The sequence below is a fragment of the Typopeltis vanoorti genome, chromosome 11 (genome assembly GCF_054136105.1).
Source record: "Typopeltis vanoorti isolate ZY-2024b chromosome 11, IOZ_Tvanoo_1.0, whole genome shotgun sequence".
In the NCBI taxonomy this organism is placed as follows: Eukaryota; Metazoa; Arthropoda; class Arachnida; order Uropygi; family Thelyphonidae; genus Typopeltis; species Typopeltis vanoorti.
Genome location: NC_143559.1, coordinates 37368879 through 37387604, shown reverse-complemented (window position 1 = coordinate 37387604; position 18726 = coordinate 37368879). Strand labels below are relative to the sequence as shown.

Sequence of the window (18726 nt, the reverse complement as noted above, 5' to 3'; positions counted from 1 at the left end):
TTAATTTGTGCCCAGATGAGTTCTGTGGGGTTCAGTTCATTACAATGGTATGGTGGAAGACGAGTAACTGCATATCCTTTCTGTTCACCAATACTGTCAAAGCGATATTTTTGAAACTAACTCTTGGCATTTGCCACTAAGTTCAATAGTTCTGTTTTTCGCCATGTCATAAGTAAAACTATTCCTTTTTCCTTCAGCCACTTCTGAATGTCCTTTTTCCTTCAGCCACTTCTGATGTCCTTTTTGCTTGTAGCCTGAGATGAAACATTTTCCAGTCAAACAGAATTGTAAGGCACATTGTCCATTAATAATGCTGTTAGGCTCAATGTTTGGCAAAAACATGTTCGTAAACCAATGTTCATAGTGCTTTTCATCCATTTCCTTATGATAATTGCCTTGTGATTTCTGTGTATGTAAAATTTCAAGGGGCCCCCTGGTACAAATCCATCTTTGCTGCCAGCATATGTTATGATTATATGAGACCTCTTTCCACTTGGTGCTTTCAGGCCTGTTGTTAAGCCCAACAAAAATGCTTGACAAGCACTTTTTACTGTCATGTCCTGGAAAACTTTAGTACAGTTTTGACTGGCATTCACCCAAGTTTCGTCTGTATAATAAATTTTTCGTCCCTCGACGATATTTCCAATGCAAATAGTGGTGATGCCATAAAATTATATCTTCCCTTTCAAGTAATGCCGATGATTGCTTTCTTATGGCATAAACAAAACCAAGGTCCTTTAACAACCGTAAGTTGTTGTTAATGAAATATGAGGGAAATCTTTATCATTGTTTGCAGCAGTCATTACTTTATATATCGTAGGAATTTCATTCTTTTGGAAGATATCGTGCACTTTCTGAAGAATTGCTGACAACGTAAAGTCGTCGTTTCACCAAGCGTGTGTGTGTGTGGTCCTACATTGTTAGGCCTCTTCTTCCCTGGCATACACAGTTGTCACGTCATGGTCAGTTCCTTCTTCATGCAGTATACTGCTGTTTGCTTCATGATGTTGCCCACTGTTTCATTAGTATTTCTCATTCATAAACATTTAGTACGATGTGCTTTTCAGAGCTTCTCAGAGATTTACCTTTAGGGTGTCTTACTAATTTAGGACTACTGCTAGTGGAAATACAAGAGCCAACACCACCAGTCATCTCCGCCATGTTTAGGGTAAAGTAGTCAGTTGTCGGAGACCACATGATAATTGCATTTTCCAAAAATAAGTTCCCTGTAACAATTTAATGGTATGAAAATATAATTCTAGCATTGGCAAGTAAGGAAGTAGTAAAATAATTATTTACAAAGTACCACATTATGTGATAACATAAAAAATTTAAGGAACCATTTTATGTAGCATAAGCCTATAGTACGAATTGTAAGAAAAGCTGGAAATGTATTCTGCTTATTCTGCTACTTCCAATATAACCTGAAAAAGAGTATAGAACTCTGCTCTAGAGATTAAACATAGAACTTTTGTTTTTTTGAAAATATAATTCTAGCATTGGCAAGTAAGGAAGTAGTAAAATAATTATTTACAAAGTACCACATTATGTGATAACATAAAAAATTTAAGGAACCATTTTATGTAGCATAAGCCTATAGTATGAATGGTAAGAAAAGCTGGAAATGTATTCTGCTACTTCCAAGATAACCTGAAAAAGAGTATAGAAACTCTGCTCTAGAGATTAAACATGGAACTTTTTTTTTCAAGCCACTTCAGGCCTCCAAATGAACAAAGCAGTGGTCTCATAACAGGCAGTGAAATTCATCTACCACGTAGATGGACATGCACATCCATGCCCACAACAGGATTTGAACCTGCAGCCTGTTAGTTGGAGAGCGTATATGCTAACCACTCAACCAACCAGGCTGGCATATAGCATTACCATATTGTTGAAACTCTGTATGAAAGTTACTTTCTGAAACTGGGAACTTTGACTTTGAACAGATACTAATGATCTTTTTATCATTATTCAATGTCAGAAGGTTGTAGAAATTGAGCAGAAAGCTTAGAAGAACCTTCTGGCATTGAATAATAATGAATAAACTATAGAGATAAAATTGTTTGAAAAATAAGGTATTTATGTGAAAACACTTGTATTTGCGATAAGCATCTCATATCATCTTGAGAGTGAACATACAACAGTCAGACTGTTATATGAACAGTTTTAGATTGTTTCTTCATATAACAGTATAACTGTTATACGAAAGCATACCTTGAAAAGTATGTTCTTTTTACTGCTCTGTGCCCAGTAAAATAATACAAGTAAAACATGAAGGAACAGTTTAAAGGTTCAGGTTAACAAGAATACAACCTTCTGGCATTGAATATTGATAAAAAAGATTATTAGTATCTGTTCAAAGTCATTAGTTCCCAAAATTTTGAGTTGTTTAAATCATCATTGCAGTTCGAATTAGGTTCTCCCTACCTCTAGCTTGTGGATATTCTAGCTGATGGTCCCCAGGACTGGTAGAAGAGAATGGAATGAACTACAAACAAGTGCCTGATCACTGATCCAACTATCAACCCTCCAGGATTCAATCTACCTTGATGCTGCTGTGCCTACTTATTACATCAGTGAGAAATTTCACAATGTCGCCCTTTTATGCAAATGGCACTGTGCCGACTATGCATCATATTACAGCATACACACTCCTTCCTTGGAGGCCTTAGGAATTTGCACTCGTATAGTGCCATCGATTGTAAACTGAATTGTGTGTATATAGTTTTGCTCATTGATTTCTTGTATTTTTTTACCAGTACACTAAATAAACAAAATATTCAGAGATACCTCTTGGAGTTTAATGTTCTGGTTATTAACGCTATTTAATTGTACACCCACTCCTACACTGCTGTAATACTTCTTTTTTTTATAACATTAGGGCACCAAATTAGGATTTCAGATTTTTGTCCATTATAGTTTGAATTGTTTCATTTACTCATTGTAAGCTATAACATGCTGTTTTGTGCTCTGATATGCTGGTTTGAAATCCAGCAAAATATAAGCCAGTTAATATTCATCTTTTCTTATAAAATAATTCATTTGTTGTTGTTAATACTGTTAAAATAAGTTATGATTAGAGATCTTGTTGATTTGGTAGAAGGTAACCTTTAAGTTTTGTTGGTGAAGTGACCTTGCTATTTTATGTGAGAATCACTGCTCTTGGTTATGTGATATGTTGTTGTTGTGTGGGGTTCCCTCCAATTTTCCTCATCCATCCCTTATGACCGGTTGAGAAGTCCCTCATTGCCCTGCAATGAGGGACTTCTAAGTATGCATTTTTGACTGTCGATCAGTGTTTGTTCATGGGGACGGTTTGCCTGTTCTGAGGGACAAAAAACCTGAGTTTCCAAGTGAAAAAAAACCCTCCGTATATGAGACCAACTAAATCACCTTCAGTTGAAAGAGACCAGATAAAAGTTCCTTACATCATAGATGGGAATCGACCCCAGGTCTTTCCAACTAAAGGGCTTTGTCTGTACCAACTGAGCTATGGAGGATATGTGATATGATAATATGATATGATCTGATACAGGTATATGATAGCATTCATAGAGAAGGCCTTTTGAAAGAATTAAATGAACTTGGAATACTTCTTAATAAAATAAATTTTATCAAAATTGCACCACTGACAGCCGAAATATGATAATGACTAATGGAATTAGATCTAAACTGTTTGCTATTAAGATGGGATTGAGGTGAGGAGATGCCCTTTCACCCCTCCTATTTAATTTAGCTTTAGAAAAATGTATTAGAGAACTTGGAAATGATAACATGAGTAGAATAATATTAGGATTATGCAGATGATATCTGTCTTGTTGGAGAAAATGCAGAATACATTAGGTAACATTCAGAAAACTCAAAATTTTTCTCAAAAAATAGGGTAGCAAATCAATCAAGGGAAAATGCCCACTTTACTACCATCTATTCATTAGACATCATCAGATGTTGTATGTCACAGTGACGCATCACACCAGTCCTTGCAAAGTGGTCCTGTTATATGTATCTTCAGCTCTGAAGATCAGACACTCCATCCATCTCATTGAGGGTCTATCCTTTCTCTTTTCCAGGAACTTTACCTTCTGTTTCTGTTTTCAGAAGTCATCCTTCCATCCTGTCAAAGTGTCCAAAGTATTTCAGCTTTTTTTGCTAGTATCCTAAGGAGCATTAAAGTTCTACTGATCCTTTCTAGTATCCATCCATTTGTCTACCTTTCAGTTTGATATCCTGAACAGGCTTCTCTAACACCTCATCTCAAAATTGGCTATCCTTTTCTTATCAGACATCTTTAGATTTCAAGTCTCTATCCATCCATATGTTCACTGGGCATCCACAGATGCCACATGGTCGCTCCGATGCTTGGTGATGTGCCACACCAGGCCTCGCCATATAGTCCTGTTGTATGCTTTTCTGGTGGCTTCAACTCTCTGAAGACTAGTCACTTCACACATGCTATGGTTCTACTAAAGAAGTGGAGTAATGTTTGTGCATTAGAGATGGCAACTGACAAAAAAAAAATAAAGGCAAATATGGTTCTTGTTTGGTGATCTGAACTGCAAAGTGATATGAGCAAACATCAAAATGGGAAAATTGGACAAAGATGTATTTATGTTCTAATTCTATGGTCTGCTTCCTAAGCAGAAGGAAGTTCTACTAAGAAGAATTTTTTTTAGTCATAAAGAAGGCAGCTGACATAAAGAAAGAAAAAAGCTGGTTCTTATTAGAGATCTAAATAGCAGAGTTGGAAATGAATATAGACTAATTGAGACATGTTGGGAAAATCCTAAGTACCAGCTGAATTTTTGTTCAGGCTATGGACTAGTTATCACTGACTTGTTCCACCATAAAGATGTGCACAGATTTACCAAGACAAGTTATAAGGAATGAGAAAAGTCTCATTGGCTGTGTTATTTTGGATAGCAGTATGTTCACAAAATTTCAGATCCTTATCTGCCATCACCCCCCAGATCTTTCATCTCCTCCACCTCCTCTAAAATATTCCCACCAAATATATACTCTGCATCCCATCTTTGCTTCCCAAATTTTAAACCTTATACTTTGCAACATTAAACTGACACCACACTCGCCCATTCAGAGTCTATTCAGGTACTCTTGCAAAGCTACGACATCTGTTCTACTTCTCATATTCTACTGCTGTCCACCCAGTTCTGAATTGTTGTCCTCACTAGCTTCTCCAACACCTTGACCACAATTTCAGACAAGCAGATTGGCCTATAATTCAAAGTCTTAGTTTTATCACAAGGATGGAATACTTTAATGAACTGCTCATTAAACACCTCTACTATATCCTCCTCAGTGTTTATCATTCTCCCATTATCACTGATCAGCATCATCCTCCCATAATCATTCTTCCTTCTACTTGTCACATATTGAATAAACTCCCTAGGATTTCTTTGAGCATCATTAGCTGACTGCTGCACATACTGCACTTTTGCTACCCTTACTAAGTGAGTCACCTTTTTGCTTGCCTTTTGTACCCTTTATGTAACTGATTATCTCCACTTATTTTGTGCTGCCTCCACAGTGCCTTTTTCTTTCAGATTCCATGCTTCACCTCTTCAGTCATCCATTTTACACCTATCTTATTTAATCTCCTGATCTTTGGAATATGCTCAGTCATTGCCTCTGCCAGATACTTCCAGAGTAGAGACCAAGCAGCATTGATTTCCTTCTCATGCAATTCCTCATTCCATGATATCGGTGCAAGCCATCACCTGCCTTATAGTTCCACATTAACTCTTTTTTACAGAAGTCCTGATCACTTCATGGTCACTTTCACCAACTGGAAGAAGATGTGACACTTCATTTAAAATGGTATCTTCTGATGAGATAAAAAGAATAGATGATATTCAGCTAGAAATGCTTAAATATAAAGATAAGGTATAAAAGTTCTACAGTGACTGCACTGTATAATTCAGACAGCATAGTTAGGTCAGTCCAGATGATTGAAGTAGAGTTGTCATATACCCATCTATAAAGAGAGTAATAAAACTGAATGTCAGAATTACAGAGGAATTTCCTAACAGTTCCAGGTAAGGTTTATGCAAGCAAACTTGAAAAGAGACTAAGAAAAACTCTCGAAGAGATGCTCGGAGAAGAACCAACTGGATTCAAGCCAGACAGATTGTCACAATCCAATTTTCATTTTAAGTCAGCTGAGAAATCATTGGAATATAACAAGTATGTGTAATTTTGTAATCTGGAAAAAGATATACAACAAGTTTCCAAGAGAAAAGCTGTTCAGATGTAAGACAAGAGTGTACATTATCTCCACTGATATTCATTACTTATGTGGGTCATGTTATGCAGGAAAGTGGTGTTAAAACTGATATCAAAATTGGAGACATTAATCTTAGCTCTTCAAAATGTTTTTGTCATCTGCATAAAGTAAAATCCAGAAGTTTTCAGGACTCCTGAACTAAATTGACTAACTGCTATAATCAAATATGGCATGAAGATTAGCAATATATTCCCAAATGGAAATAGGTAGTAACAAAGAAAACTTCACCTGCATTCTGATGACCTGTAGCATAATTTTACAAGCATTTTAGCACATAGCTAAATAGTATGGGAGCAAAAACTTTGTTTATACAAGGAATTTAACCAGCTAGCCTTCTTTAAAAGATATAGGGATACTGGAATTATTCCCACTAATTAAGTTTAAAATAAAATTTCACTTATCTAGAGTTCTTTGTATAGATGCACTATCTTTGCTTTAATTCGAGTAAAGATTGCTGGCATGTGTTAAACTATCTGCTATTGTCTCCAAACTGAACTCTTGTCGATTCTCAGTCCTGAACTTTGGAGCATTCTCTAAGATATTTTGGTTCAATCTGCCTCTAAAAAAGTTCTAAAAATAAAGGATAAACATATCAAGAAATATAACTGTCTTCAGAGATGTTTTTCTCAGCTGCAGAGTCAGCCTATTCAAGTTGTTGTGACCCTTTTATTAAAAAGACTCAATGAACAGCTGGCCTCAGCCACAACTTTGCAATAGCACTACATCTAGTTCCATCCTTAAACTTGCAGATGCTGCATATAGAATGCAGCATCTGCAACTTACTTTTTATGTTACTTACTAATGTTCTTAGCAACCTACCATTGCTAAGAACATTAGGTTTGATGTAACATCCTATTACACAAATACAATAGCATAATGCAGTCTATGTGCCAGTAGGCACAGAAAGACTTGATGATGATGACAATAGCATAATGATCACAAGAGCTGAAGGACAATGCTATTGTGGTCATCAATGCCAGTGATTATAATTGGAAACTTAATGTATTGCTCAGTGACTGCATCACTTGTAAACAACTGGATTATGATCCCACCAATTCTCATAAGAAAATATTAAAAAAAAAGAGCTTCTAAAACCGCATCTTCATCTCCTGAAATAGTTTAAAAAAAAAAACTTGCTGTTTATCCCCCCTTCTCCCGATGTACAGCTTGCCTAAAATTCATAAATCTAGTAACTTACCTCTGCCCCATAGTGGATGCAGTTGACTCCCCCTGCTCTCTTGTAAGTTAGCCAAACAATTAACTAAATCTTTAATCATACTTACTAGTCATACTTCATCTTATATTAAAAATCTTGTTGCTTAGGCTTCAGTGGAGATGGGATGGTTTTTGGAACTATTTCTTTCAGTATCATTGGTTGCAATTGTGGTCTCCACTACATAGGACAGACTGGCAGCATATCTTGTGAGATATGCTGATCGCAATACTTCAAGAACGTTGAGAATGAAAGAAAGCACAAATCAAAGCTGGCAGCACATATAACGGAAACAAAAGCACCAAATAGAATGACAGTAAACTGAAATTTACCACATGTAGTGTAGCCGTTTTTACTCAAGAGTTCAAAGAATCAGCTGAAATGATGAAACATCCTATACAGTGTAACAAAAAAGGAAAAGGGATGAGTTTACATCAAGTCTGGTCATACTTAATCCATCATGTTTCTACCAGTAGTATACAGCAATCCACGAACCAGCAGGCTAATGTAATAGCGAATGCACGCTTTCCATTGTTTAAACGTTTTCAAATATTTTTCACTAGAGATGTTAACTGTTAGTACTTGCTTTCTAGTTTTTAGTTTATTCATGTTATTTCCTGATGAAGTGAAACAAAGTATTTCACAAAAAAAGTAGTTCTAAAAATTATTATTTGAGACCTCCATTGAGCTAAGCACTCATCAAAGGAGGCTATAAATCACCCAAGCCATCTGGCTGTCATATCTTCCCTTAAATTCATTCACAATAGATACACTCACTACCACTAAAGGCAAACTATTCCTCTAACTCACTGCTCCTTGAGTTGGGCATTGGGAATGCTATCTCAAAAGAGAAAAATCACTAGTGGTGTGCTGCAGGGGTCAGTTTTGGGACCATTGTTATTTAATTTGCATATTAGTGATATTGGGATAGGTTTAACTGGTGGTATACAACTGTTTTGCATCATCTGCAAACAGTTGTATACCACCAGTTAAACCTATCCCAATATCATTAAAACGCAAATCGAGCAGATTTTGTGGCCTTACAGGAGGACTTGAATAGATTATAAGTGGGCAACAGTATGGAACTGTCAATTCAATGTTGTCAAGTGTAAGGTTCTGAAATTTGGTAGGCAACAACAGGCTGCAAAGTGGCAGGGAAATTTTGGAGAAAGCAGTGAGGAGATGAGAGATCCTGGAGTGGTAGTGTCAAGGATCTGAAGTTCTGAGGTCACACACAAGTTGTGAAGACATAAGATTAGATTATGGCAGTGATGCAGAGGACCTTGACTTGTAGAAATTGTATAAGGCCTCATATGGATTATTGTCACAGATTTGGTCCCCTGATTTTCATGGTTATGGGGATATGTTGGAAAGGGTCCAGACCAAGATCATAACTGGTCTTTGGGATGTAGGATATGAGCAGAGCCGGCGCTAGGGTCTTTGTTGCCCGCATGTTGTAACAGCCGGCTGATCAAAGAGGCTGCAATATACAATTTTTAAAAATTTTTATTCGGTGTATCTGGCCTTATTTATTTTAAGATTGATCATTCTAAGAATTTTTTGTTTTCATGATAAAAATTTTGTTAAAAATGAACTTGTGAATGGTACCCCGGTGGCAGCGTCTCCTTCGTAGCGCCGTCCGCTTCCACTGGCCTTGGATATGAGGACAGATCACTCGAATGCAGTTTGCAATAGGAGGAAGAGAGGGGATATGATTGAGACATTTAAGTTGGTAAAGGGTTGTTACTAGGTTAATGTGGAAGAAATTTTTCGTTGAATGGAGTAGAACAAGGGGACATGCCTGGAAGTTGTATAAGGACTGTGTTAGCAGGAACATAATGAGTAGGTTCTTTGTATGTTGATCAGTGGAATGCATTGCCTGACATTGTATTGAATGCAGATACATTGAATGAGTTTTAAGCATGGTTTGATGGGCTTGGTGAGTAACAGTGTTTGCCTCCCATGAAGAGTCTTTTGACTCCATGAAGGTCTGGTGTTAACAATAATTATAATAAAGAACAATTTGTCCAGTATAAAAGTTTTTATGTAATTATATATTGGTGTGCTACATTATTTGTGTATAATTATTTTATTTATTTATTTTTTAATCTCTTCAATTCAAGCTATGGGGTATTGTTATGGGAGCTGCTAACAGGAGAAACACCATATAAAGGTATTGATGCACTGGCTGTAGCATATGGAGTGGCAGTGAATAAACTTACTCTTCCTATCCCGTCCACTTGTCCTGCACCTTTTTCTTGTTTAATGGAAGGTAAGCAACCTTAATTTGTTTTAGAGATTATCATTAATGTATTTTTCATTTTTCACTCATAGTTGACTCCTATTTTTCAACACTTAAGGATTCTTTGACAGACTTCAGGGTTCTTAGCTCTTATATTTATGGTGCAGTAAACTCTCGATTTAACGGACTATTAGGGACTAAGGGTTGTCTGTAAAATCGAAAGGCCATTAAATAGCAAATCTTAAGAATAGTATTGAAAATAAAACACTTTCAGTGGTACAGGATTAATATATTTTAATGAGAACATTTTTATGTAGATACCATTTTACTGAGGATTGGGCTTGAAAAAAAACATCAAGTTTCAGTTGCTTTCCACTTTTACACTGTTTATTAATAATTAATGATTGAAATTGCCAAAAATGTTCTTAATAAGCAATCGCCTCTGGATCTGAAGATGTGCCTATGAACGAGATGATGTCGTCCATGTGTTCTCTAACCACCGATAGTTTCGTCCAGCTGGAACCGCTTCTTCTTCCTCGTTGTCAATCTCCTGATCGCCCCATAGAACATCTTCAGCAATCTCTTCCTGGCTGAGAATTTGGCAGCCTGGGTTGCCCTTATCAATGTCTAGTCATTCATTCTCACTAACATTATCACAATCTCGCATCAAAGTTTCACGGAAATCAGAGGTTTCAAAAACCTCTGAAATCGTATTCTGGTTCACTCCTGTTCAGTAACTTGGTCCAGCCGTTAGCCAATGTTGTAGTCTATCTCCTTCCAAGTGGCAGCAAAATTAAAGATGGTGGATGTTGTATGTACACAAATTTTGAAGTGTCCTGGCTCCTCTTGTATCTTCTTTGGGATCGTTTTAATACTCCAAGACAACCATAACCTCTTCAAGGAACTTCTTATACAACCTCTTGCAGGCAGCAATGACTCCCTGGTCTATAGGCTGTATTATAAAAGTGGTGTTTGGAGGAAGGAAGATGCATTTTATTCTTCCATTCCTACTAATCAAATTTTCAGCATTAGGATGTCCTGATGCATTATCAAAAATTAAAACAGCTTTTACATCTTCAGGAGAGATTTTCAGGACCTCTTCTTGGTAGTTTCAATCATTTAAGGTATGAAGTGATTGAAAAACCTGTCGGAAAAAATGTCACTTGTAAACCAGGCATTCCTTGAGCTGGAATAGATGACAGACAACTGGAGTTGCTCCAGTCTTGAAAATAGTTCAGACACAAACCTGTTTTCCTACACTTGGATAAAGGATTAAACCAAGTATATAATTCAGTGGTTCTTAACCGGTGTTCCAGAACACTTGTGTTCTGCCGATAAAAGATGTTACGTGACACAGTTCTGAGTGTAATTGGCTGCTCTGAATAAAAATAGAGAGAATTATTTCTGTTATAACAGAACAATTAACTGTAATGGAAGAAAAGATTTCAAGTTACTTTCTTCCTTAAATACACACAATTATGACTGGATACGAAATCCATTTGGCACAGTTAATACATAGAGTTGTGAATTTTTGTTACAAGAAGAAGAACAATTAGTTACCTTGTCAACGGATCGTACTCTAAAAATGAAAATTCTCTGAAATAACTCCTGAGGAATTTTGGATTTTTGTCCAAGCCGAATACTCAGCTCTCTCCACAACAGCAGCGAAAATCTTGTTACAGTTTTTCAACATCATACTTGTGTGAGCTCGGTTTCTCAATATTAACCTATAAAAACTAAAAAGCGTGAAAGAATTGCTAATATAGACAAAGAGATGAGGGTAGCTATATCACACATTAGATCTGATATTGCTGAAATCTGCAAAAGTCAACAATCTCAAGCATTGCATTAAAATAAGTTCCATTTTTATAAAAGGCAAGTCCATGCATATTTTTATTGTTAGTTTTATGACCCTAATGCTTTTGCTGTTCCCCAAATTTTTATTATAATCAAAAGTGTTTGAAAAGGTTAAGAACCACTGATATAATTTCTTGGTATCTTTAATTTATAGTATAACTGAGTGGAAAAACTTCCAACAACTTTCACTAGAAATCCAGAGTATTTTAATAATAAGGTGTGACACCTTTTGGCTACTCGTATATGAAAATATGACTTCTGCTTTACTTCAACCTTAGTATCACCTCTGGGTCTGGTTCCCACTGATGAGGCCTCAATAAAGGTGGAAGCTGGTCTTGGTAGTGACCTCTCCCAAAATGCATAGCATTATTGGATACAAAAGCAAGTGATGTGAATTCTTAGCTTCTTTCTACGAGTTGTCCCAGTCCAGAAAATAGTTCATTTGGCTTCGCTATGTAGATGATGTATTCACTATTTGGCCACATGGCTCTGATGCACTCCTCTCCTTCCTAACACACTGAAACAACCAACACCCCAGAATCAAATTCACCCTGGAAGAAGAAATAAACAACTGCATTCCTTTCTTAGACACACTAGTCGCCCGCCAACCTGATGGAACCTTGGTTTTCTCAGTATATAGAAAACCCACCCATACAGGCAGATACATTCACCAACAATCCCCCCCCCCTCACAAAAATTTGGAGTCATTAAGACACTACACAACAGGGCCAAACTTATCTGCTCTAATGACAATGCCCTAACCACAGAACTAAACCACATTCTCAACACTTTCTCAGCCAATGGCTACCCCCCCCCCCCCCCAAAAAAAAAAAATCCAAAAAATATTGAAACCAGTAAACCACAACAACCCCCCTCCTCCTCACAACAAGGATTACTATAATTCCATCACCATACCCTATATCCGAGGCACCTCGGAAAAAATCACAAAAATTCTAAAAAAACATAACTTAGTTTCTTGTTACAAACCATATAAAAAATTGGCATCCCTTATCTGCTCAACTAAAGACCAACCTCCCCCCCCCCTAGACCTACCTGGTGTATACTAGGTCCCTTGCAGCTGTAAGCTGTCCTACTTTGGCCAAACAGGCAGGACAGCAAATATCAGAATTTCAGAACACAAGGACTACATCCGGTTTCACCATACAGCCACTCTGGTCTTGCTGACCATGCGCTGGATACCTGCCATAGAATACGGTGGAAGAAAGCCAGGATAATACACCGTAGCAAATACAGATATGAAAGACTTTTCCTAGAATCAGCTTCAGCCCTAGGAAACGATCCAAACCTCAACAAATTTGGCTGCATGAGACTTCCTCAAATTTGGGAAACCTACATCAGAAGACCTCCAGCCCAATCGCCCAAGAATACCGACATTGCCCGCTAGAGGGCACCATCAGGACTTTAGGAGAAATAACAGCTTCATACTTCTTCCTCGCTTATTGTGGTGCTGTGCCTACGTGCACGTGTCTTGTACTTAAGTTCTTGAAAATGGCAACGCGACGTTGCCGAAATATAGAAATATATTAAAATTTATTTTAATGTATCTCCTAGTATGTTGTAATTTCCTTAAATAATATAGTGAAAATGCATAACCAACGTCTAAGCCTTTCCACAAGAATTATGATTATCCACGGAGATGTTACCGCACTTAAGCACGCCATTACGGTAAATTGAAGTTGAAGCTATCAAGACAACTGAATCATCTCACATTCCTGAAGCACTGCTGGGATAACCAGGTAATCCCTAACTGTGTGAAATTCAAACACCGTTTCTCTTCGCAAAAGGCACTTCGTATTTACAACCGTGCCAGCCAAGCCTTACTTGGAGAACAAATTGCTGCCACTTGCCGTTTCCTGAATGAAGCTAACTCAGCTATACAGGCACTAGAAGATGCTTTCAAACACCTTAAGCCACGAAATTTGGTCGATTTTATATGACATCTCGTGCACTGCAGCAGAGAAAGAATTCAAAAAAGTACGAGATCGACACATTAAAAAGTTTGAAAAATGAAAAAAGGACACGATCTCGAAACCGCAACTTCCTACCGAAACAGTAGTTAACCTGTCGTCACTTAGTGTGAAACCTGAAGCACTCGACGCGAAGGCCATTGCGCCCAGAAGAATACCTACTGAAGATATCATGATACAGATTGAACGCGGGATTCGACACCTTCCAAGCCACGTCGCCAACGATATTAGACTGGATGTAGCTTGTGTTCTGACCAAAGCTAAACCACCTAAAACCAACATGCCCAGTAAAGAAATTAAATCACTACTAGAATTAAAGAAAAACAAGAAAATAATAATCACCAAAGCTGACAAAGGGATTGCATAGTATTGCTGAACCAAAAAGATTACACAGGTAAGCTGAAATCTCTATTGTTAGATCGGGACACTTACCTCCCTATCGAGTACAACCCCACCAACTCGCAAATTAGAAAACTCCACAGGCTCCTTAAGAAGGTCACTTCTTGGCCTGTGGAAATCACCAACAAATTAAAACCATATAACTCCATACCCTCCCATATTTATGGACTTCCAAAAATTCACAAGGAAAATGTGCCGTTACGTCCCATAGTGGATGGCATTGATTTCCCCCACATACAAACTAGCTAAACATTTGGCCAAATCTCTCTCTCACTATACTGGCAACACACCTTCATACATAAAAAAAACTCAGCCCACTTCAAAGCCAGCATAGAAAACCTTACACTCAAACACACTGACATAATGGTCAGTTTTGATGTCTCCTCCTTATTCACGAATGTCCCACTCAAAGAATCCTTAGAGCTAATCCAAGCTAAATTTCCTCCAGATATCAGCCCTATTTCAGTTCACAATGAACTCAGGCTATTTTGTTTGGCAAGGAAAATTCTACAAACAAATAGAGGGGACAGCCATGGGTTCTCCACTCTCCCCACCCTTGGCCAACTTTTATATGGAGACGTTTGAAGAGAAAGTCTTAACCTCTGCCCCACAAAAACCAATCATTTGGCTTCACTATGTAGGTGATGTATTCGCTATTTGGCCACATGGCTCCGATTCACTCCCCTCCTTCCTAACACACTTAAACAACCAACACCCCAGAATCAAATTCACCCTGGAAGAAGAAAAAAACAACTGCATTCCTTTCTTAGATACACTAGTCACCTGCCAACCTGATGGAACCTTGGTTTTCTCAGTATATAGAAAACCCACCCATACAGGCAGATACATTCACCAACAATCCCCCCCCCCCTCACAACAATTTGGAGTCATTAAGACACTACACAACAGGGCCAAACTTATCTGCTCTAACGACAATGCCCTAACTACAGAACTAAACCACATTCTCAACACTTTCTCAGCCAATGGCTACCCCCCCCCCAAAAAATATTGAAACCAGTAAACCACAACCACCCCCCCTTCCCCTCACAACAAGGATTACTCTAAATCCATCACCATACCCTATATCCGAGGCACCTCGGAAAAAATCACAAAAATCCTAAAAAAACATAACTTCTTGTTACAAACCATATAAAAAATTGGCATCCCTTATCCGCTCTACTAAAGACCCCCCCCCCTTACCTACCTGGTGTATACCAGGTCCCTTGCAGCTGTAAGCTGTCCTACTTTGGCCAAACAGGTAGGACAGCAAATATCAGAATTTCAGAACACAAGGACTACATCCGGTTTCACCAATACAGCTACTCTGGTCTTGCTGACCATGCGCTGGATACCTGCCATAGAATACAGTGGAAGAAAGCCAGGATAATACACCGTAGCAAATACAGATATGAAAGACCTTTCCTAGAATCAGCTTCAGCCCTAAGAAACGATCCAAACCTCAACAAATTTGGCTGCATGAGACTTCCTCAAATTTGGGAAACCTACATCAGAAGACCTCCAGCCCAATCGCCCAAGAATACCAACATTGCCCGCTAGAGGGCACCATCAGGACTTTAGGAGAAATAACAGCTTCATACTTCCTCACTTATTGTGGTGCTGTGCCTACGTGCACGTGTCTTGTACTTAAGTTCTTGAAAATGGCAACGTGACGTTGCCAAAATATAGAAATATATTAAAATTTATTTTAATGTTTATCCTAGTACGTTGTAATTTCCTTAAATAATATAGTGAAAAAAAAATAATAAAAAATCACAAAGCTTTGTGAATATATCAGTTATTGTTTAATTAGTCTTTGTACTGATGATGCCCGTAATACTCAGGAAAAAATTCTACTAATAAAGAATCTTTTACGTGAGTTAATTCCGTTATTATAATAGTAAGTGATGTGTCAACTCACGGTAATTCCTTACTGAAACTTAAATTGATTTGCATTCCTCTTGAAAATATTTTAGTATGGTTCTGTCACTGCTTGTTTCGTTTAACAGTCTTTCAAAGTAATTACTCTTGACATCTAGGATATCTTTATCTTCAGTTTTCATTACCTTTATCATCTTTGATTCCTTTCACATTTCTCTTTCCTTCATTTCTGAGCTTTTTCAATAGCCTGCGAAACATTTTGCCACCTTCCTGATATTTATTCTCTACAGTCTTACCAAAGTCTTCCCATGACTTTTGTTTAGCTACTTCTACACATAGCTTCTCTCCCTGCATTTTTTTGTTCAGCATTCTTTTAGAACATCTGCTGACTTATTTGCTATTTATAGGAACTTTTGGTATGCTATTTTCTTGTCAGGACTGCTTCTTTAACAACTTGTGTTCACTTTGGTGTTTGTATTTTTCTGTCCTTGATCAGTGTCTTCTTCAGAGTTTGCTACTGAGACTTCAATAAAGTTTGTATAGTTGAGTCTACACTTGTTGGAAGTTTTTTTTCTCCACTTGGTTAGACTATAATGAATTTAGTTTAATCCTTTATCCAAGTGTAAGCAAACAAAGTTTGCACCTGAAGTATCTTCAGGACTGCAGAACTCGTATAGGTAAATATGACTTCTCCATTGCTTCTACATTATTATCACCACCTCTGGGTCTGGCTCCCACTGAAAAGACCTCAATAAAGGTCGAAACTGGTTTGTGTAGTGGCCCTTCCCTTAATGCATAGCATTATACATCTCCACAAGGAGATGTGCTTTGCATTATGAGAGATACTAAGAGGAGTGATGAGAGCTTAGTCCACCTTTACCACGAGTTGCCTCAGTCCTAAAGATACTTCAGGTGCAAACTTTGTTTGCTTACACTCGGATAAAGGATTAAATTAAATTGATTATGAGTCTACACTTGCTTATATACTTCAAATGGAGTATGATTAAGTAAAATAGAATATAATTAAATAATTGTGAATTAATTTTCACCAATCAAGATTTATTTACAGATGTAAATTATTTACGATCAAATCGACGATTTTAAGGGAACATGTGCAGGACATATTTAAATTACTTTTCCAGCTTACATGTGTTACAAAAATTACATAGAATTTTATTCAAAAACTTGAATGTATTTCGTCCAACATTACATGGACATCATCGGGAAGGCAGTCAGTTAACTACATTCAAGACATCAATCACAACAGTGAGTCATAAAGTACTATTGTTTATATGGATAGTTCATGGTGTCTAGATTCATTGTTGGAGACCCATACTAACAATTAATACAATACTATCATACATCTCCTTAAACATATTTACTGTTTGCTACTTCTGGCAAACCATTCCACTCATTCACCACTCTCCAACAAGTAAACCTAGTCTGCACACCCTTACTAACCACGGTTAGACAACTTCCAAATGTGACTCCTTTGTTCCCCCCCTTACTCCCCATGTAGTGTCAATATTATGGAATCTTTAGTAACTTATAAGTTTCTATCATATCCCATCACCTCTGCCTGTCAGCTAAACTTGCAACCCACACAACTTCCATCTATCTTCATAGGGAACATTTCACAGACCTGTCACCAGCTTGATCACTTTTCTCTAAATCCTCTCCACCTGATCCCCAAGAAACGCATGTGACCAAATCTGTGCACAGTAGTTAACACGTGGTAGAATCATAGCCTTATAAAGAGGGATAATAACTTCCCTTATCCCTAATATGCTTCAACATCCAAGTAATCCTCTTAGCTATTTTGGCAACTCTTACAATATATATCGTCTAAATTTCAAATCTCTATCCACCATTACCCCCAGATCCCTGTCTTCATCAGTTTCTTGTAAACTAATACCATCAATATGATATGAAGCATGTAATCTTTTCATCCTGAAGTACATCACCTTACGTTTTACAACTGTTATCCTTTGCTCACGCTGCCAATTTATTTCATTTCAGCTGTGCTGTAAGTTATCTGCATCATCAGTAAACAACTGGATACCCCCCCCCCCCAATCAAATCTTCTGCTGTATCATCAGTGTACAAAGAAGACTCCCCCCCCCTGCTGCTATCTATGCCATCAGCCACATATCCATTCCCATTTGCTCCAACATATGTAATAGTTTTCCATGCAGCAGTATTGTCAGATGCCTTTGTATAGTCCAGCAGTATCATAGTGTAGTCATTTTCTTTACCTATTTCTGCTGTCATCATATTATAAAATGTGAATAAATTGCTGGGGTGAGACTTACCTTTTACAAAGTATCATATTCCTATCCACCCAGTCCTGAATTTTACTTTTAAGCAACTTTTCCAGTGCTTTAACCACCACTCCAGATATACTAATTGGTCTGTAATTTGCTACTTCTGTCTTGGAGCCACCTTTATGTAATGGAACTATCTTGCCTCTTTCCACTCCCTTGGAACTGAGACATAGATTAAACAACTTTGTCAGAGGCATAGCCAGTTCACTTACGCATTCTTGTAGCACATGAGCAGACATACCATCTAGGGCCGTTGCTATATTCACATTGATATTTTTCAATATACTGAGTACCTCCAGTTCATCTACTTCAGTTCTCACTGATGTGAGAATTGAAGTAGATGAACTGGAACACATCAACTCCTTGCAAAGTGATCACTTTGACTGAACTATTTCTTCTGCTTCTGTCACTTTCCTACCATAAGCACTGAGTAAAGTAATCGTTCCATTACATAAAGGTATCTCCAAGACAGAAGTAGCAAATTACAGACCAATTTTTGTTACTTGCTGCATAACAAAAAAAAC

The 18726-nt window shown here is 37.5% G+C and overlaps 1 protein-coding gene across 2 annotated transcripts in view; it reads left to right on the top strand.

Annotated features, from left to right (window-relative positions):
- LOC150101446 (mitogen-activated protein kinase kinase kinase 11-like) overlaps positions 1 to 18726 on the top strand; it is a 201724-nt gene that overhangs the window by 39321 nt on the left and 143677 nt on the right. For both annotated transcript variants that reach the window (XM_090400189.1, XM_090400188.1), the window contains exon 3: positions 9638 to 9786. In XM_090400189.1, coding sequence (XP_090256315.1) covers positions 9638 to 9786 — 149 coding nt within the window. The remainder of the gene's footprint in view (positions 1 to 9637; positions 9787 to 18726) is intronic.